We start from the raw sequence: 21,094 nt of genomic DNA, 5'->3' as shown, positions 1-21,094 counted from the left end.
CAGGAATTGATAGAATAGCTCAAAGGGGTAAAGGGGTATGCATCTAGAACTTATGTCCACTAGGACATAGGTCTATGGATTCGGTCTCAGGAGGATACATGCATTACAAATTAATATATAAAACTGATTGAAATTGAATATATAAATCTGATAATAAAAGACTGAGTTTAGAAATGCCTTTAGTCTAGTTGGATTATAGACATGGATGTTGGTGTATTATTAAGCATTTATCAAGAATGTGTTTCTAGTACTTTTGCAATGTTATTCACAGGTATTTCAATAATCAAATAATTTCCTTCAAGTGTTCTTCAAAAAGTTGTTGTGGTTGAACAGTTGTTTTCCTGTTCACAACCTGAATCTGAGCTGAGTCTCAGGACACAACAATGTGACGAAAGTGCCTCTTGGCAAGGACTTTTATTTACATTGTCAGATAAACTTTTGAAGTGGGAGGGCCATTGGACAGGAAAAAGATCCTATGTTTACTCTCAACCTCGCACTTGACCTGCCCAAGAGAAAAGGATAGAACATGGAACCCTGATGTTTTTCCTCTCTACGTGACAAATGTACCCACCCACAATGCACCAGTACACAATGAGTCATAAAGAGGGAGAGAGAGCTGCAGGAAGAACATTCCCTCTGTAGCCTCTACCTATGTACGTTTACATTCATTAGTGCAGTAGTGCTTTTACTATCACTTTTTCTTGTGGCTTAGAAATCTGGTTGGGACACCTCTTCATAGACATGCTTTAGGCTTTTAGTGTTCAGCTATATGTTGCTCATCATGGCTTTATCTCAGACCGCATACTTCCGTCAGTACAATGTTAGTGTGCACTGAGCGCTTACTTGCTTACCACTTTTCGATGGTTAGTATTGTCCCAATATCTGCACTATATACTTAAACTAAGTATACTGATATGAAATGATCTTTTTTTTACAGTCAAAGACATTTTCCATGACTACATTGTTTTCCCACTTTTATTACTATTTTTGGTCTTCTTGTAAAAAGGCAGACAATGTCCCTGGCATAAGAGTTACTGTCACACTGACAAAATGAACTGAAATGAAACTCGTGTTGAGGTGACCAGGGGCCAAGGGGCGGCATCGTGGTCACGTTCACACCGCCACCGCCAATCTACTTCTGGTGTTTCTTCACGATGGCCAGGAACTCCTCCACGTCGTCAGGGGAGCCCACTATGAAGGGCACCCGCTGGTGGAGGGCCTCTGGCTGGACGTCCAGGATCCTCTGGGTGCCCGTGGTAGCCATGCCGCCCGCCTGCTCGATGAGGAAGGCGATGGGGTTACATTCGTACAGGAGCCTCAGCTAAAGGGGGAAAAACACAGAGAGAGAAAAGTGTTACAGAGAGAGAAGGCAACAATTCATGGCAACTGTTGCCCATGCTAGCAGACTTCTGGCTCTGAAGAGATAAGCTCTGGAACAGATAATATGGGAAGCATAGGCCTACTGTCAAGAGCAAACTTGTCATTAACCCAGACTGGTTCATTGAAATATTTACCAAACATTTACTTTTCTATTATGACCAAATGTAAGACATTTTAAAAAATGAAAGTGGTTAATGAAATCTTTACATCAAGAATAGTGTAAATAAATATGTATATATTAGTATCTGACACTAATCATTGAAAGAACAAAAATCTAAATGAATTTACCAAGTTCATGAACTTTGAATTTATGAATTTCACTATTACACTTACAAGATAGGATCACATTTTTTCCAAGCTAGACCGTATTGCATCATATTCCCTTCTAATTAATGCTGCCCAGTCAGCAAGGACAAATCTACCAACAAACAAGTCCATTCAGATAGCTGTTTGTATACTTGCAGTTACTGACAGGAAAACTGACAGATACGTAATATATTCTTACTGGCAATAATCAATAATCTTATTCTAACACCTACTTATAGATATGTGCACCGTGTTTACTACATACAATATTTATACTCATTTACCCTTTTTGAATTCTTCAATTTCAGTGCAATTCTTAAATTTCAATTGCAACCTATTATTTTTACAATTTTAGTGAATGTAATCTCTAACTGTGAATTTAGTCATTAACTCTACCAGAATTGATTACAATATTTTGTCTGGCAATAGCATTTTTTTGTAACAATATGTATAGCCTTACACACTCTAAAGCTTTTTTTTTTTAATCTGCAGATGTGACAAGATGTGCCATTTAATCAGCAGCAATTCAACATCAGCTAAAGTACACTATATAGGAATAGTATGTGGATCCAATCAGAGGTATGTGTCCCCAGTTTACAGTCTATTACATATTCTCTGATTCATGTTTTGTTGTTGCTTTTGCTGTTGCTTTTGGTTTGTTGGTTAATTTTAGACTAAAGTGTGTTTTTAATAATTCGAAAAGGAAAAAGCCCCCACTCCCACGCAACCTCTCCCTAATACATGCGCACACAAACACACACACACACACACACACATACACACACACACACACACACACACACACACACACACACACACACACACACACACACACACACACACACACACACACACACAGAGAGAAACTCTTCCGGAGTTGTGAAAATGAGGCTGACAATATCCTGTATCTAATGGTTGTGCTGAGCACCCTGGTCAGTAAGTGCTGAGGCAGCATTTCGACAGCAGGTCATACTGGTGCGTAACAGATGTTAGTGCTTAGTGCACAGCTTAAAATGAAGAACTGGATTGACTGACAAAAGCATAATACACTAATAGGGATGTCCTGCCTTACTACACTTGGTTACGTAGTCATGCCACAAAATAAACCACAGGCACAGGGAAGCAGTCATGAGGGCTACTCAAAGACAAGGGGTCAGTGTCATGCCATACCACACCGGCTGGTGTGGCATGACTCATTCCACAAACCACTCATTATAACCATAGATAATTGATGATGTGCAGAATTCTCACCTTTCCTTTGGGACTCTTCTCATTGGCAGGGTACATAAAGATGCCTCCATAGGCGATTGTGCGATGAATGTCTGACACCATGGACCCCACATACCTGGCACCATATGGGGCACCCCCATCCTAGAGGTGGCAGAAGCATACGTAGAAGTCTACATTATGTTTAACTCGACATGACATCAACATGAAAGTTTAGCTGATTTATACAAAGCATTCGACGCATTCAATTATTATGCACTGAATTCAAATTGACCAAGAGTGCTATGCTTTTCTCTGTGATGCTTCACAATTCATTATATACAGATGTTATTCCACATCAGTGAAAAGAAAAACATTAGGGCACATAGTCAGTGTCAATCAGCTCTGTGAATCTATGACAACCACCAGAAATGTCCAAGAAATGGTCAAAGGCAACAATTCAACACACACACAGTGCACAGGGGGCAACACAGTGTTCCATTGGCCCTACGGTGGTACAATCAGGCTGACACGCGAGATAAGAGACTTCTCTCCACTGCTCCGGGAAAGACAAACAAGGCTGGGATCAAGGTTCAAAGCAACTGCTTTTGAAAAACACAACAGACCCTAAGCAAGACAGGTCGTTGCTACTGCACCAATACAGGTGTGTGATATACGTGTGTGATATACGTGTGAAGGTTGATAAGCAGATTAAGCAGGTGTATGCTCAGTAGATGCGTTTGTGATGGATTTATGGAATCAGTGTGAGTGTGACGGGAACACTGAAAGGAGCAGGAGTCATGTGTTGCTTAGTCATGGACCCCGCTGTGTCATGTGCTTCCTCTGGCGTCTGTGTGCGTGTGTGTGTGTGTGTGTGTGTGTGTGTGTGTGTGTGTGTGTGTGTGTGTGTGTGTGTGTGTGTGTGGCTGGCTGGCTGGATAGACTTAGTTTGTTTATGTAACAAAAAAAAAAGCCAATCATTTACCACTTTTCACGTCACACACACACACATACAGAAAAAATAGCCACCACTCAAGCAAAAGAAACCAATAATAAAAAAAAGCAATGTCAGACAAATGCTTTCTGGGAATCAATATTGGTGAATTACAAATCCAGAGATACACAATAAAGAATCTGCTGATGAGTGCAGTGGCTAAGAGTGTGTATTAATTGCTGTAAAAGAGCAGCCTGGTTTCTTTTTGTGTGGATTCATCAAGTCTTCAGCCCCATGTGACCAGATTTGGCTTGTGCAAAGCTGAAGTGTCGAATTAGCTGAGTCTATAGATTCCATACGATCATAGTCTGGCATCAACCCCCCCCCCCACTTCTGCCTTTAGCCAGTGCATGTCCTGGGGAAGGACGTTAGTGACAGGGCTCTGTCTGGTTTTGGAGGTTGTCACCACTCCTCTGGTCAGCTGATTCTGTACCTGCCTGATCCTGTTGGGGTCATGCTGTCTGAAGAACGTGCCAAGTGATGTTTTAACTTATTTGTGTGCTATTAGACACTAGTTCTGCTTACATGGAGAAAAAAACAACCGGGGAGCGTTGTCAACCGCTGCTACAGCAGGACATCCTGAGAGTTGGTGTGTGTGTGTGTGTGTGTGTGTGTGTGTGTGTGTATGTGTGTGTGTGTGTGTGTGTGTGTGTGTCTATATGTGACTGACTGTGTGCATGTGTGTTCAGTGTGACTGTGTGTGTGTGTGTGGGAGAGATTGGGGTCATACCTCTGGATATTTCTTTTTGTGTATGTACTCATTCACTGCAGGGTCAAAGTACTTGGCATAGCCTTCATTGACACTGTAGGTCTTTCCCTTCTTCTTAATCTTTACATTCCTCTCCGTGAGAACAAACTCACCCACAGCCTGTGAGACAGAACACAGCAATGTTACACCATCCATAGAGAGCTAAGAACCCCCACCCACCCACCCACTGATACCAGTGAAATAGTTCTGGGCCTGCAAATCCATTGGGTCCATTCACAATATCTGTGTCAGACCTGTTCAGAGGCTCTGAGCCTGATGGATCCTCTGAATGTGTGCATAGATGTGGCTTCTGGTTGTCTTCCAATGCCATTAAAGATATATCCTAGACCTAGTTTTCCCGTATGTCTCAAATGTATGTCACCCTACGGCTATTAATTGTTTTACAGCTGCAAACGCTCCCATTATGACCCAGGTGTGTTATTCCAAATGAGTCCAAGTCATTCTGGCCTACGTAAACTGTAAATTATTGATATGCTATAAAATTAAATGATCAAGGAACTCTGCCCAGTCCCCTGCCAATACCTTGATTTCACCATATGGGCAAGATGATTTGTGTAAAGTACACTTACCGGATCCAGCATGAAGAAGTTGACCCCTGCCCCGGTACTCAGAGCGACTAGAGTGGCACTGCCATAGAGAGCATAGCCAGCACACACTATCTGGTTGCCAGGCTGTAAGGCATCCTTGTCAGTGGGATCCCCTTCTGAAGTCTGGAGGTCCAGAGGAAAAATAAACAACTCGATATTTAAAAAGTGTATTACATTTTGAAGGCACAATGATTGTTCAAGGTACATTCTTTCTGTTTTTACCCAATTGTTTTCATGACAATTGTTAACTGACTGTTTAGCCATTGTGCCGAGGATCATAATGAACAGGCACTTGTTAAAGAAATATCGCCATCCAGTGTCAATAAAAGTTACTGCAACGTTTATTTAATTGTGAATCAGAGGGGTATATTTTAAAGCGAGGTTACTGGCCTATTCTGGTAACTTTGGGAGTGACCGCTGATCTCCAAAAGAACTCTTTACTGCATGCATTGTTTCTTAAATGACATATTGTTTTGAGATCAGAAGTAACTCCCTAAGTTACCTGGGTAAGTCAGTGACCTTGCTGTGTAGTATATCTTTCTGATTCCATCTCAATCTATGACATACAGAGATGCATTTCTGACCGTTTTCAGAACCTGACCCCAGGTCTGTAGAGCCAAATAATAATTCTGTGCAATCATATACTGATAAGTCTATGATTAAAATTTTGGCATACATCTTCATTAAATCTGGCTTTGATGTTACACTGCAAATGTTATGTGTGGCCAACATATTCAGTGTTGCAAGCAGATAACATTTAAACGTATTGTGAGTTTAGTCTTGTTTAGAAGTATCTTGAGTTAGATTTCAAACTTTGGAAACTAGAAAAAAATACCCCAACATATAATACAAACAATCAATGATACAATAGTGCTTATCCAGCTGTCTGGATTTGGCTGCTGGTTTGCTGGATAGCTGGATCTACCTCGTCAATCTGTGTGAGACAATAGCACAACAATGGCCAACATCAATTTAGGTCATTTTTACATTTTGCGAAATGCAAATATTACTTTTTTTCTCTATGTGTGATTATATGTGAGTATCTACAGTAAATTCCTGTGTATTAGCCCCATTTTATGCCAGTTAAAAAAAACAAACATATTAATACCATATTAACTGACCCCGTGTATTAACCTCATAGCTGAAGAAATTGTATAAAATCAATGTATAAACCTCTGCTAATAGTTGGGAGATTACGGTACCATCAGCACAAGGTGAAATGTATTTAAACTGTGATATTATACAGATGTGTGTATTGCATTTCAGTATGAAAGAAATTGAGACACATGGAATGATGTTTTTCTACTTTTACTAGTCTATGCCACTTACACTCATAAAGTACACACACACACACACACCCCAAACGCAGCAGCTGTTCCCATAATCAACACTGCTAGTCGGAAACAGTTCTCTTCATAATTCAACAGTGCTTACATAACATATTTGTAAGTCTAATTATGTGTATACAACTGTGCACAGCACACTCACCCTTTTGTAGATGGCGAAAATGGTGCCAATGGATGCCAGGCAGTCAATGTTGGAAGAGCCGTCCAGCGGGTCAAAGCAGACCACATATTTACCCTGTGAATGGTTTATAGTTAGTACGGTATCATATCATAAACAAACAACAACAAAAGCAAAACAACAACAAAACAAAGCACACACAAAAAAAAAAAACTTATATTGTTAACAGTTCCAACACTTGTTTATGTATTCTCTGAGGACTGACCACATATACTCATTCATTTAGAGCTCATATTCAGAAAGTCACACAGGCCTGCCTAACTCAATGTATATAGGCCCTGCATTTGGTCATGCAGGCTTTAACCTACTCTCTTGTCTGCTGGAATGACAATGGCGTCCTTGTTCTCCTCAGAGACCAGCATGCAGGTGCTGTATGACGACTGGAGCATGTTGACGACCAGGTCGTTGGACAGGACGTCCAGCTTCTTCACCTCATCGCCCGTCACGTTGGTCTTGCCAGCGATGCCTTGCCTGCAGAGATGCAGTGAGGGCGAGAGACACAAGGCAGACTTTACCAAACAACAGTGCCAGTGATGGACACTAGAATCTGCATCATGTTGCATTGCCTGAGTGCAGACAATCATTCCCTCTGGGCTTTTATTGTCCATGAGTGTAGCCAGTTGTGTATGCTTTTATTTAGCTATTCCATACATCCTAGCTTAGCTGTAGCCTGAGGAATCTGACACAAAATATATACTGTGACCTCTTCTACTTGACCTTGGGGCATTTCTACATTCAGTTGATGTTAAATACCACAGACTACCAACAATAGTATAACACCACACCCATATGGGGGAACACAGCTGTGGTTATTTTTGCCATGCATTATTTGAACAAGATAAAGTGATAGATCATTCTTCTACAGTCATTGATGTTATAAGGGCTGGGTATGTTGAGTACAAAGCCTTAAACTGTTTTGTGATTGTGCAGGACATGAGACCATACCCAATCTCTTAAACTATTGCAGGTCAAAACACCAAGAAAGATTATTTAAATGCACAGTTTTGAAATTAACAGTTTTTTCAAACAACACTAAATTAAGTCTGACACACCAGCTTGTACAGCATGTGAAAGTAAATGTATGAGCAAGTCTACATTATGGAAAAAGAGTATGCATGCAAATGTTCTCTGCCACAACTCTCTTTCCTGCTTGCCCACTCCTGACACTTGCAGACTCTCTGACCTCAGGTCAGCCAGCAGGACTTACAGGTGAACCAGACCCGCCTTCCTCACCGCACACGAGATGGCTTTGATGGCCGTCAGCATGGAGTTGATCAGCTGGGTGAGCTCGCCGGTCGAGCCCTTGGCCTTCCGGCCCGTCTCCATGACGAACCGGGTCAGGGTCCATACGTCCGTGTCAAACATAGACTGATCCGTCATCCTGCCGTTGGTCAGCCCAAGATGGGGTATGCCGTGTTCAGGGGAGCGTGTGTGTGAGGGTCTCTGGGTGAGAGTGAATCAGGGAAGGCAAGAGGAAGCGAACTGGTCCCAGTCCTAGCATGCGAATAAAGGCCATGGGTTATATTTGTTGGTCGAGCATGAGGGGGATCAGGTATCAGAGTTAGCACAGCCAGTGCCCACCAACAAGACATTACCAGGGTGTGCTATAGACAGGGGGAGTACTGCTACTCGGGTATGTGGGTAATGCCATGTTTAGAAGAGAGGCAGTATTATGAAACTCATTGGTTCCAATTTTTGAGAATGAATTTGATCTGAAACATGGAAGCTAAAGACTATCATATTGAAAAAAGCTTACGTTTACACTAAAAGAAACATAAATACAGTATATTGTGGAAATCATATTATCTCTCTCCATGTAACATTGCACAATTAGATCAGATATTCCAGATAAAAAAGAATCAATGTGGGTATAAACATTCCAAAAAAATACCAATTGAACATCGTAATGAACATTTCTCATGAATTTATGCTGGAGAAAATAATGTAGAATTTTATAAAGCAGGCATGAAGGTGGCACTAAGCACTCCAAGTGTGCCTCAAATGTCAATGGAGCTTCATGCACTTCACCTGACCTTTAAGAAAAGGTCGTCACCCCTAGATACGCAGTCACTCCACACTATGATTTTACACAGGAGTGCCCTTGAAATAAAAATAAGTGTGTAAAAAATCAAAACCATTTAAAGTATATGACTACATATTATACAATGCATCAAGTATATTAGTAGACACCCCAAAGCATAGCAAATATCCCGTGCAGGCCTCTGTTTCCCTTTTTTGTTTCCTGTTGGTCCACACCGATTGCAGAAAACAGAACAATTCAATTTCAATTCAATTTATTGTGCTTATAGAGCGCCAAAACATAACACATGTATCATGGCGCTTTACAGAATGTAGGCAATCAGAGAAAGAAGGAAAGAAAGGAAGAAAAGGAAAGCAAGAGAGAGGCCCATGGGTAACAGGGGCGAGGAAAAACTCCCTAGAATTGGAGATATATATAGGAAGAAACCTCGAGCAGATCCACGACTCAAGGGCCTGACCCATCTGCCTAGGGTCAGTACATGGCAGTAAGGTCTGTATACATGACAAATGCATATGATAGTCGGGTGTAGAGAATAAGACATGGTGTTAAAAGCACTTGAGCTGAAAGTTACAAGAGGTGGGATGATTACGTATCCGTTATGGTAATTCATTATTCCTGATTTAGTGACAGAAAGTTCAATAGTCCAGCGTTGGGATTGTCCAGGGGAAGGGAGTTTGCGAGGGGCATGTGGTGGGTTGGTGGATGGGCCAGTAATCCGGGCAGAGTTGTCATAGGCTGGTGGTGGGTCGCTAGGCTGTACGGGCCAGGAGTCCAGTTAGGGGGCAGTAATAGGGCAGTCGAGGATGGGACTTCAGGTGAGATGGGTGAGAGGAGGGCCAACACACGGATGGTTGATGACTGGTGATGATATACCTCACAAGTGAGGTACAGTAAGGGGGAAGAAAGAGAGATGTAGAGTGGGTTAGTATTACTGAAAATCAAAATGGTTAATGTCAATAAGTAATCAGTAGTACTATATATTGTTACAGTATACCATGGTGGGAATAGGCAAGAGAGGGAGAGTTGAGAGAGAGAGAGAGAGAAGGGGGGAGAGGAGAGGGGGGGGTTGTACGGCGTGACACATGAAAAGTCCATGACAGCACTATGCTATAGCAGCATAACTAAGGCATGGTGAGGGGTAGTCGACACCAGCGCAGGTATGGTCAGTGACCACCATCGCACGTGCGACTGGGGTGCCAGTCACACGAGGACTCAGCAGGGTGGTCCATTCCAAAAAACCCTGAGGTGGGTGAATTTCCACGCACCATACCTAACTATGGGAGGCAGTAAAGAGGTATGTTTTAAGTCTAGACTTAAAAATAGGGAGGGTGTCTGCTAGTCGAATTGAGGTAGGAAGATTATTCCAGAGGACGGGTGCGCGATAGCTGAAAGCTCTGCCTCCTACTGTAGTTTTTGAGATTCTTGGAATTACAAGAAGGCCAGTATTCTGTGATCGTAGCGGTCTGGGTGGGTTATATGGAACTAGGAGATCTTTAATATATTCTGGTGCCTGGCCATTAATGGCTTTGTATGTTAGAAGTAATATTTTGAAGTCAATGCAACTTCTAACAGGCAGCCAGTGTAGAGATGCCAGGATAGGGGAAATATGTTCATATTTTTTAGTTCTAGTGAGTGTGCGAGCAGCTGCATTTTGTATAAGCTGTAAGCTCTTTAGACAGGTGTTATTGCAGCCAGCGTATAGAGCATTGCAATAATCAATCCTTGAGGTGACAAAAGCATGGATTAATTGCTCAGCGTCTGGTAGGGATAAAGACTTCCTTATCTTTGAAATGTTCCTTAAATGATAGAATGAAACTTTGGTAATCTGTTTTATGTGATTACTTAGTGATAGGTCTTGGTCAATTGTGACTCCTAGATTTTTAACACATGTGGATGAGGATAGTCGGAGATCAGTAAATGTAGCCTGTGATGAGGATAGGATATCCCTCATCTTTTTAGGACCTAAAACCATGACTTCTGTTTTATCGGAGTTCAAAAGCAGGAAATTGTTTGTCATCCATGTCTTTATGTCTCGTATACATGTGTCAAGTTTGGCTAACGGAGTCAATTCGTCAGGTTTTATGGAAAGGTATAGTTGTGTATCGTCTGCATAAGAATGAAATTTAATGCCATGTTTCCTAATTTCTGAGCCTAGAGGAAGCATATAGAGAGAAAATAACAGGGGCCCTAGTACTGAGCCTTGAGGCACCCCATATTTTACCATAGTCTGGGTAGATGGTTCATTGTGAACCTGTACAAATTGTCTGCGGTTGGAAAGGTATGATCTAAACCAAGCGAGTGCTGAGTCTTTAATGCCTATCGAATGTTCAAGCCTGTGGAGTAGTATGTTGTGGTCTATGGTGTCAAAGGCAGCACTGAGGTCCAGGAGGACCAATACTGATATATGTCCATTATCGGCAGCGAACACATTTTTTGTAGAAGTGGAAAAGTCCAGCTTCAGAAAGTAAAAGTCCAACCATGTATTGGTACTACCTGTGCACTTAACACAGATGATCTCACCAATTAGCTGCTCTATCTGGCTGGAGAGCTGTGCTCATTGTTTAAGTGAATGGTTGGCACAGATACTGTATGTGGTAGGACTTTTACTTTCTGAAGCTGAAGCTTTTTCACCTCTGTTTTTTTGTAATCTGCAGAACACACCTTTACATCACAAAGATCACTAGATGAAACCAGCATACTGTCTTTTGCAGCTTTCTTGACATAAATATTGTGTGTCCACCAGAGGTCCTGAATGCACCACAAGATCATCTGTGTTGCACTGACTAACAATGGCACTTCCTGGGCCATTCCTCTTCTTATACTTCCACAATTAAAAGGCTCATTGTCAAAGTAGGTGAAAGTTCAGAGATGTAAACTCAATATGGGTGTGTAAGACCAACAAATAAAATATAATTTTCATGAAGGATTTACAGTAAACAACCATAATTATTTGCCCACAACCTTACAGGCAAGGTGTGTCTTAGGGGCTCATATTACACAACTTAGGAGTTGCTATGCTATCACAAAAGAGCATATTTGACTTGACATACAGAACTTTGATTTCAAATACATTTCTGCTGTGTTGATTTGTTCCACAGCTTTCTCTGAGAGCATATGCAATATGATACTTGACCAGAACTTTTTAATGTTTTTGAGAACCCTTCTATCTGCAACATAATATCAATGAACTGCATGAACAACAACTTGTTTTTCCTCTCTAATTCATCACACAAACAGGCTGCACCAGGAATGGCCTCTCTAATAGGGATGTAAGGGATGTAGGTAAATAACCTCTGAAATTCGATAGGTCTACCTCTGGCAGATCAATATCACTGCAGAAACCTGCATGTCTTGTAATGCGTGGAATACTGGCTGTTCCAGTGGGCCATCTGGCAAGATGGTGTGAATAGCCTGACGAGCAGCAGGACAGACTGAGAAGGGAGAATTATCAGAGCAATTATTTGTATGCATATTACTTATACTGCATACTGTACACAGTACAAGTCTACAAGTCTTTGGTAATGCAAACTGTAAGGATGCTTTGTAAAATAACGACAGGAATAGCTTTTACTCATCAAAAAACCCAAACAAACTCTAAATCCCCCCCAAAGGTTTTAAACACTTCAGAGACATTTCCAAAGTTCTTTGGTGGATTTAGAATGCCTTGATTCTTTGTCTGTTCATGTAATGCCAAGTTACACAGGTTTCTGCCTTTACTGGCTGAACTAAACAACTTATAGTAATACAATATAGAAATATAGTATTACACACACAATGTAATGATCAGAATCAGCATCAGAAGTGTCCCTGCTACTCTTACTCTGGCTTTGCCATATTCTCTCTATCAAACAGACAACCGTTCAACTTGACCAGGATAGCATTGACAAAGGTAGCCTAATAACTCTGTGTGACCTACAGTATGACCTCAGTGATCCACGCCGTTTTCCATCAACCTGGAAGGATATAGTTAGTGGAGCAGGTCACTCTATGTAGATAGATAGATAGATAGATAGATAGATAGATACTTTATTGATTTCTCCAGGGGAAATTCAAGAATTCAATGTGAAGAATTCAATGTGAATCTCAATGCTGTCAGTGAGTGAGTTTTCTACTATGTTTTTTTATTGCCTCCTCCAAGGAGATTGTTTTCTGTACAGTTTGTCTGTCTGTCTGTAAGTGTGATTACGTAAGAAGAAAATGGCTGATTTCATGAAATTTGGAAAGGTGTAACATGCCCCAAGAAAGAGCCTGTTCAATTTTGGACTGAATTTTAAGTATTCAGACCCTTTGTTATGACGCTTGCAATTGATCTCTGGTGCATCCTACTTCTATCAATGGTCTTTGAGATGCTTCTACAACTTGATTAGAGTCCACTTGTGCCTAAATAAATTCATTGGCCATTATTAGGAGAGGTAGACATCTCTTTATATACAGTCTCACAGTTGATGGTGTATGTCAGAGTGAAAACCAAGCCACAAGGTCAAGTGAATTGTCCGTAGACCTGTGAGACAGCGTTGTGTGAATACACAGATCTGGGGAAGGATACAAAAAAAATTCTGCAGCATTAAAGTGCCCAAGAGCACGGTAGCCTCCATTATTCTCAACTGGAAAAGTTTGGAACAACTAACAGTCTTCCTAGATCTGGCCGCTCAGCCAAACTGAGTAATCCGGAACGAAGGGCCTTGGTCAGACAGGTAACCAAGGACCCAATGGTCACTATGAATGAGATCTAGAGTTCCTTTGAGAGGATGAGAGAAGCGTAAAGAAGGAAGTGTCATAACAAAGGGTCTGAATACTTATATAAATGGAATATTTCAGACTTTTATTTATAAATTTACAAAACACTCCAAACACTTGATTTTTTGTGGAGTGTTGGAGTATTGTGTGTAGATTGATGAGAAAAACCCCAGACTTAAATCCATTTCAAGATGAGTCTGAAATATAACAAAATGTGGAAAACTTGGAAGGGTCTGAATACTTTCCGGTTGCACTGTATTTTGTACAACCCATTTCAAACTTGATGTTCCGCAGAGCGGTACAAAATATGACCGGCACCTAGCCCTGCACATTCTCTCCACAAAAATAAATCACGCTTGTCAATTTGTCTCCATCTTCTACTCCATCCCCTACTTTTGTGTATGTAAATGAGTGTGTACATATGCGGAGCAAATCCATCTGGCGGAGTCAGGTTATGTGTACATATGTAACAGGTTAGACCTTAATAATAACATAATTGCACAAGAGATCTAGTTTATATAGTTAGTATCATAATGGTGTGTGTGTGTGTGTGTGTATGCCAGTGTGTTTGTGTTTGTGTGCTTGCATGTGTGCGTGTAGCATTCAGAGGGTTTCATAATGATCCTACACCTCAAATTTCCTGCAGTTTTGAACATGTCAGAAAAAATTTAAATGAAAAAAAAAATCCGGAAGAAAAAAACCCTGACTAAACCTATATGAACGCAGCTTCGCTTGCGTGACGGTCAATAATTTGTATAAGGTTGTATTCAATGCTGCTGGAGTGTAAGGAGTGTAATGGAAAATCAAATTGAGTCCACAATGCATATTGTATAAAGATTTCCAGGCTTTAATTAATGTAATTGTCCTCATTTCAATATCATGTCAATCCGTTTGGAAGTGTAACAGAAATATGTGGTCCATTCTTCTGATGGAATGATCATTATAGTAAACGTTTCACAGTGCCCTCCCAGCTGCTGGGCTGGTTCTGTACATTTGGTCAATGCTTTTTGGTCTCCAGTGTGTTTTGGTTTGTGTGGGTGAGGTATGGAGCGTGGGTCAGGTTGACCTTCTCTTTTAGTCGATGCTTATTGGTCTCTGGTGTCAGCATTTCCAGCAGCAGCTCTGCTCCGCTCAGCTGCCCGCTCAGGGGAAGTGTTTCTTGTAGATGTTGATGTACTCGTTCACGTCGTCAGGAGAGCCCAGTACCACAGGGACTCGCTGGTGGATGCCCACGGGCTGGATGTCCAGCACGTCCATGGCCCCTGTAGTGGCCTTGCCTCCAGCCTGCTCCATGATGAAGGCCATGGGGTTACACTCATAGAGCAGCCTCAGCTGCAGGGAGAGGGAGGGAGAGAGTGGGAGGGAGAGAGAGAGAAAAACGTATTAGAACTTTCATGGCACACTGAGCCCCCTACTGGTTGACTAGGAAACTGCAGTACCAATGACAGGACTGGGGGTCAGTCACCCCCATTAGAGAAATCACTGCAAGGGGAAGACTGAAGACTAATGCCATGATGTGTTGCTCAATCGGTGATTCAATTTCTTTTTTTAAATCCATGGTGCAACAAAGCCTAACAGCCAGGGACACACTGCATGCCCTGTGTGTGTGGTGTGTGTGTGTGGTGTGTGTGTGTGTGTGTCTGTGTGTGTGTGTGTGTGTTTGTGACAGCGGTGTTACGCTTTGATTGCACATCTCCCATGCAGTGTCTCCCTGGTGTGATAGTCTGGTCATACAGAACAGGGAAATGGATTTCTGCCAACAAGATTCCTGGACACCACATTCACTATACTTTACAACGTTGCATGACTTGACAAAGAATACAAAAGAACAATAACAAAAGAGTGCGGTCACAACCACTTCCTCTTCCTCATACCTTTCCCTTTGGGCTCTTCACATTGGCTGGGTACAGGAAGATTCCTCCGTAAACCAGAGTCCGGTGAACATCGGCCACCATAGAGCCCACATAACGTGCGCCGTACGGAGCACTGCCATCCTGCACACCAGCATGTTCATAACATGAGCAGTGTCAAGTCACAGTACAAATACATAGACGTATAGTAATACGACTGTAATCTTTTTTATCAATCAATCAATCAATCAATCGCAAATACTGGTACAAATATTGACATGGCACTAGGGTAATGATAGGAGTAGGTTCTTCAAACAATACATTTTATTTGTTGAGCTATTTACCTCTGGGAACTTTTTCCTTTGCAAATACTCTGTTACAGCCGGGTCAAAGTACTGGGCATAGCCTTCATTCAAGCTGTATATCTTCCCCTTCTTCTTGATTCTCACATCTCTGTCCACCAGAATGAACTCCCCAATAGCCTGCAAAGACATGTAGTCACCATTATGCAAACTGCACAAGAAAAACAACACACATCTCTGCAAAAAGTAAAAGTGTGCATTGTAAAGAAAGATTGATTTAATACAAAACACACTTGTCTTGTGAACCACAAGAAGACGTGATAAAAAAAGGTATTTTGAGGACAACCTCAACATTATCCCACAAGGCATATCCTGACAAATGCTGTCCTGTATTTGACATACTTGACATACACACAGACGACCACAGCGACTTACTGGATCCAGCATGAAGCAGTTGACTCCTTGACCAGTGGAGAGCACCATCATGGTGGCACTGCCGTAGAGTGCATACCCCGCCGCCACAATGTTCCTGCCTGGCTGCAGGGCGTCCGATTCACACGGCTCGTCATCAGAGTTCTGGATAAATCACAAAGAGTGTCCTCATCAATACAACAGTTTGCAGATTCTATGTTTTGTCGTTAAAGGAACAATTGTAGTCCATGGTATTACCTTTCTGTAGATTGCAAAGATGGTACCGATTGAAGCAAGGCAGTCAATGTTTGAAGAGCCATCGAGAGGATCAAAGCATACCACATATTTGCCCTATGAACCCACAAATGGATTAGAATTCATGTAAAATTAAAACATTCTAACACTTATTTTACTCATAACATTGAACTGACTCCTGTGTCCTACCCTGCTTTCAGCCTCCACGATGATGGCCTCCTCATTCTCCTCTGTAACAAGCACACATGATGTGAAGGATGACTTGATCATGTTGATGACCAGGACATTGGAGAGGATGTCCAGCTTCTTCACCTGGTCACCCGTCACATTTGTACTTCCAGCAATGCCATAACTATGTAAGACAATGAGGGGGTAACCACAACAGCTGAGTTAACGGTAATTCTGGTCAGGCAAAGACGAAAAGTAATGGTGGTGGTCGTGCAATGGGTTTTCTTTGGTTGAGTTCTTCAACCAAAGAAAAGTTGAGTTCTTACATTTGCAGGAAAACAGGCAGAAGAGAGCTAAATGTGTTATTGTTGTTTATTAACAAGGTAATACTTACAGATTAGCGATCCCCGCCTTCCTGACTGCACTGGAGATAGCTTTGATGGCTGTGCACAGTGAATTCAGAAGCGTTGTCAACTCTCCCGTACCTTTAGCTTTTCTTCCTTCCTCTAATACGAATCGTGTTAGAGTTACCACATTGGTATCGAAAGACCCCCTGTCTGACATCTTGGAGAAAAGTAAGGCGCTACTCTCTTCACGGAACTGACAACAATAAAGATGATTTGGTCACTGAGTCTTAAAAGGATTTGGGGCTGGTTGCAAACACGGAACTTGTTGGCCGAGGGGGTGTGCAAAATGCTTAACCAATCGAGATGTCAGATTGCGGAGCAATTGAGGAGTGGCCGCTGGAAAGTTGCAACTCCAGCTTGCCTTGCTGCGAGCAACCGGTCTGTAAAAGAACCGATACTGTAGTGGGGATGGGGTCGCACGCGTACAATGGGTTCTCTCAGGCTTGTAATTTGTTAAGTAAAAGCTGGCACGTCCGAACGTGTGAGCAAGCATTTTGCTGCGTCATCATTCACATGTAAACGACAGAAGCAATGTGTGTACATACGCGCGAGGCCAGTGGCCACATTTAAGTCACGTTCTGTTTATTTTTGAGTTCATAATTTTAAAACACCAATATGATGTTATAATATTTAACACTAACCACCCATCACTGAAATAGCCTATGCTAATGCCTTGAACAAGTGCCCTGAAGTGGAATGTTTTTGGTGCAATAGGCTACAAATATGTTCTACTTTAGAGGATGTTTACACAATTTTCCTGATGACCATTAATTCATTAGGTATGTGAAAAGCTTGATTAGTAAATGGTTGTTAGGCTACTCTTGTAGTTACCACTTGTAATCACAAGGAGGCAGTACATACCAATAACTTTCCCAAACATCTGATTCAAACAAGCCAAGTAAGTAGGCTACTCAAATAGCAAGGTCTATCGGAGTCCGAAAAGATTCACTATATTCCATCAGCCATGATTTATGAGAATGAGATCTGCAGGTCTTGAAGCCTATTTTTCCCTGGTGTATAATCTAATCTAATCTTATTTTAAAGCAATGGAAAGACACAGGCTACAGGCCCTATTCATGCAGGCATGGAAGATAATTGTAAAATAGGCCTGCTATTTAGATACAAAGAGATTATGTCTCTCATAATATATATATATATTCATGGGTTTCATCAGGTCCCTTTCCACAGGTGTAATCAAGCACCATGCAGCCTGCATTCATAATCTAGGCGCTTGATTTTATACACCTGTGGAAAGGGACCTGATGAAACCCATGAATATATATCTTATGTGTTATGGTTTGTATATTATAGTATTTCTTTATTTTCATTAGGCTATTGATTGAATTGGCATTGTTGGTTATTATTGCTATTCTCCTTAATGTAGTCTTACCAACTTGTTAAATTATTTTACTGTTAAATTTAACTTTGTAGCCTATTGTTGTTATGTGTATGTCGCTTTGGACAAAAGCGTCTGCTAAATACCATAACCATAACAATGTATGTGTTTTGTTGTTAACAAAGAGATAATCACGTGACATACCCTATGGGGGGAGCTGTGGTGCAAGCGGCTGCAGAGTCTATTGGCTACCACATTTGGGTCCACGAGTTCAAATCCTATGGTCATTTCATTTCCCGATCCAACCCCACCTCCCTCTCCCACTCTGTCCTATCTGAATAAAGGCACCCCCCTCCCATCCTCTTCCAAAATAAAATAAAAACATATAATTAAATTGACCCATTTCTTTGAAACAATCAACAAGTATTAGAAGTGTAAAGGCAAACGTATGCATAATGATACGAGACGTTAGGTTCAATACAGATCAGATGATTACATTTATTGACAAAACACATATCCTGTCTTTACACACTTTAATGTTATGTTCAATACAGATGTGTAGCGGTACTGGAAGCAGTCTTTTTTTTCAGTATATTTTTAGGGCTTTTTATGCCTTTAATGATAGGACAGTAGAGAGTGACAGGAAGTGAATGGGAGAGAGTGCAGGGGTGGGATCCGGAAAGGAATCGAACCCGGGCCGCCGGCGCAGGTGCCCCAGCCAGTTGCGCCACAGCTGGGGCCAGAAGCAGTCTTAAAGAGTAATTATGACCGCCGCGCAGCGAAGCTCGAGAACCGTAGGGTTTAGGAGGACCATTTTTTTCCCATAACCACTCATTTCATGTATAGTGCCACCTAGTTAAACACAAAAAAGTAAAAATTAGGTGTTGTAATCGCAGGTATCTGTGACCTAACATAGTCAAAACTGCACGAAATTGGAAGTGTAGGATCATTATGACACCCTCTGTACGCACGCCAAGTTTTGTGGAATTCCGTTCATGGGGGGCCACACAATAAATTAATTTATGTTACTATACACCAACTGGCCTGTAGGTGGCCGGAGACAGTTTTCTGTGAATATCTCGAGAACCGTAGGGCCTAGGTATTTTTGTGGAAAAAATGTGCTGGACTTGGCGGCGGTCATATTTTGTACCGCTCTGCGGTACATCTAGTTAACAGTAGGCTTTTTTGTGTGTGGACCATGTTTCAAATTAAAGTTCTGACAAACAAATTAGGTGACATAGCCTACTCTATGTCAGTTAGCCTAGGCCTATGTAGTTTAATTAACGCCAACAAACATTTGACACCTTTTCAAAATACTATTGCTGCTTGAATGTGTTGAACATCAGCAATATTGTCAGTGAATGTTAGGGGGAGCGTACCTACCGGGGAACATAGGACCCTTTTTTAAAATCCTAACCATAACCCTAACCCTAACCCTGAGTGGGGAACATAGGGATGACCCCATGTTGGGCTACTACTTACAGATTCACTGTACCGAAAAATGAACTGAAACGTGACCTCAACACCGATACACTACCGAATCGTGATTTTTGTGTACCGTTACACCCCTGAACATACCCACAATGCACTGGAATTTAGGGCCGCTTAGGAGCTGGAAAATCAGTTGAGTATCAGCTAAGTCCTCTCAATTATTCTACTTTAGCCTGCTACTTAAGAGTTGAGGTGTGACAAAGACTTATACACTGTCTGTTACCCTCCAGGAATGCTGACTGTGTCTGTTATGACCTCCTGACAGCAATCTGATTTCCCTGGTAAGGATTAAGGTTAGAGTGTAAGCAGAAGTGTAAAAGCAAGCACATAACAAATGTATTTCATGAAGTACAAGCTCAGCTTTCTGTAGGTTCTCACCATGCACATAGAACTACAGGCCCTGTCACTACAAGCGTCTCATGCTTGATCACCCTCAAGCACACTGGATTTTTTCCATTTATTTATATAGTATATTTAGTATTTAGTTTTGTTAGTTTTTCTTATCTCCTACTGTCTCTATTGTACAGTGGAGTTTGGTTATATGTTTATATTTATACTTATATTTACCATTTCTGCTGTAAGTGCATGTTGTGTGTGATGTCTGTATGCTACTGAGACCCCCCTGAATTTCCCCTCGGGGATCAATAAAGTATCTATCTATCTATCTATCTAGGTTTGTGAAGTAGTTTAGCTTTTCACCAAATCTTGCAGCTTTACCTTGGCTTCAGAGATTGCACATTTGTATGAATAATGAAAATGAGTCTTTATCTACAAATACTAAGAGCCTGACATGCATTAAGCTTACAATCATATCTGTTAACACAATTGGTTCTTTTGGGTACAAGGGTTTTTTATTCAGCTTTTGAACTGATGGGCCTAGTGCAGTATGCGATGCATGAGAGACTATTTATACTACATGTAAGAAACTACTATATCTGTAGATCAGAAGAAGGGGGGAACGTCACTGTCAGACATGTAGAGACCTGAACTACACAAAAACTCATCAAACAAAATAAAAAAAGTCTTTCTACATCTGAACTGGATTTTGGTGTGGGGGTCACAGAAGGGGGATTCTGGTTCATACCTTTCTTACTATAGAACAAATAGGGGGAGATGCTGGGAGAAAGTGGTTGTCATATACTTTGGTAATTTCCTGACACATTGCATGCTTAGAGACAAGTGGCTGATCGATAGAGCAACATACAAATCTCCACATAATCAGCCCTGCATGGGCAAATGATACCCAGGTCTGGTAAAGCAACTTCGAGTCTTTCATGCATCCTTTGCAAATGCACTGTAAACTTGACAGGACGGACGCGTGTTGGTGTGT

General features: G+C 41.5%; 2 protein-coding genes across 2 annotated transcripts; both read right to left on the bottom strand.

Annotated features, from left to right (window-relative positions):
* Positions 1–468: 468 nt before the first annotated feature.
* Positions 469–8,213, bottom strand: fbp2 (fructose-1,6-bisphosphatase 2). Its single transcript, XM_076269792.1, has 8 exons — positions 7,974–8,213; positions 7,075–7,237; positions 6,731–6,823; positions 6,168–6,176; positions 5,225–5,365; positions 4,617–4,754; positions 2,938–3,057; positions 469–1,321 (listed from the first exon to the last, which is right to left on the bottom strand). The coding sequence occupies exons 1-8, from the start codon at positions 8,144–8,146 to the stop codon at positions 1,133–1,135; spliced, it is 1,026 nt and encodes a 341-aa protein (XP_076125907.1). The 5' UTR covers positions 8,147–8,213; the 3' UTR covers positions 469–1,132.
* Positions 8,214–14,370: 6,157 nt separating this feature from the next.
* fbp1a (fructose-1,6-bisphosphatase 1a) lies at positions 14,371–17,192 on the bottom strand. The gene is made up of 7 exons (XM_076270220.1): positions 16,925–17,192; positions 16,552–16,714; positions 16,366–16,458; positions 16,132–16,272; positions 15,739–15,876; positions 15,419–15,538; positions 14,371–14,876 (listed from the first exon to the last, which is right to left on the bottom strand). Exons 1-7 carry the CDS (start codon positions 17,092–17,094, stop codon positions 14,688–14,690), a joined length of 1,014 nt encoding a protein of 337 aa, XP_076126335.1. The 5' UTR covers positions 17,095–17,192; the 3' UTR covers positions 14,371–14,687.
* Between the last annotated feature and the right edge of the window lie 3,902 nt (positions 17,193–21,094).

Source organism: Alosa pseudoharengus, unplaced genomic scaffold, assembly GCF_046254945.1.
Source record: "Alosa pseudoharengus isolate Yale_2024_CS ecotype anadromous, Long Island Sound unplaced genomic scaffold, YU_APseudo_1.1 YU_APseudo_1.1_scf_6, whole genome shotgun sequence".
In the NCBI taxonomy this organism is placed as follows: domain Eukaryota; kingdom Metazoa; phylum Chordata; class Actinopteri; order Clupeiformes; family Clupeidae; genus Alosa; species Alosa pseudoharengus.
Note: the sequence above shows the minus strand (reverse complement) of the source record. Positions and strands in the feature narration are given on the sequence as shown.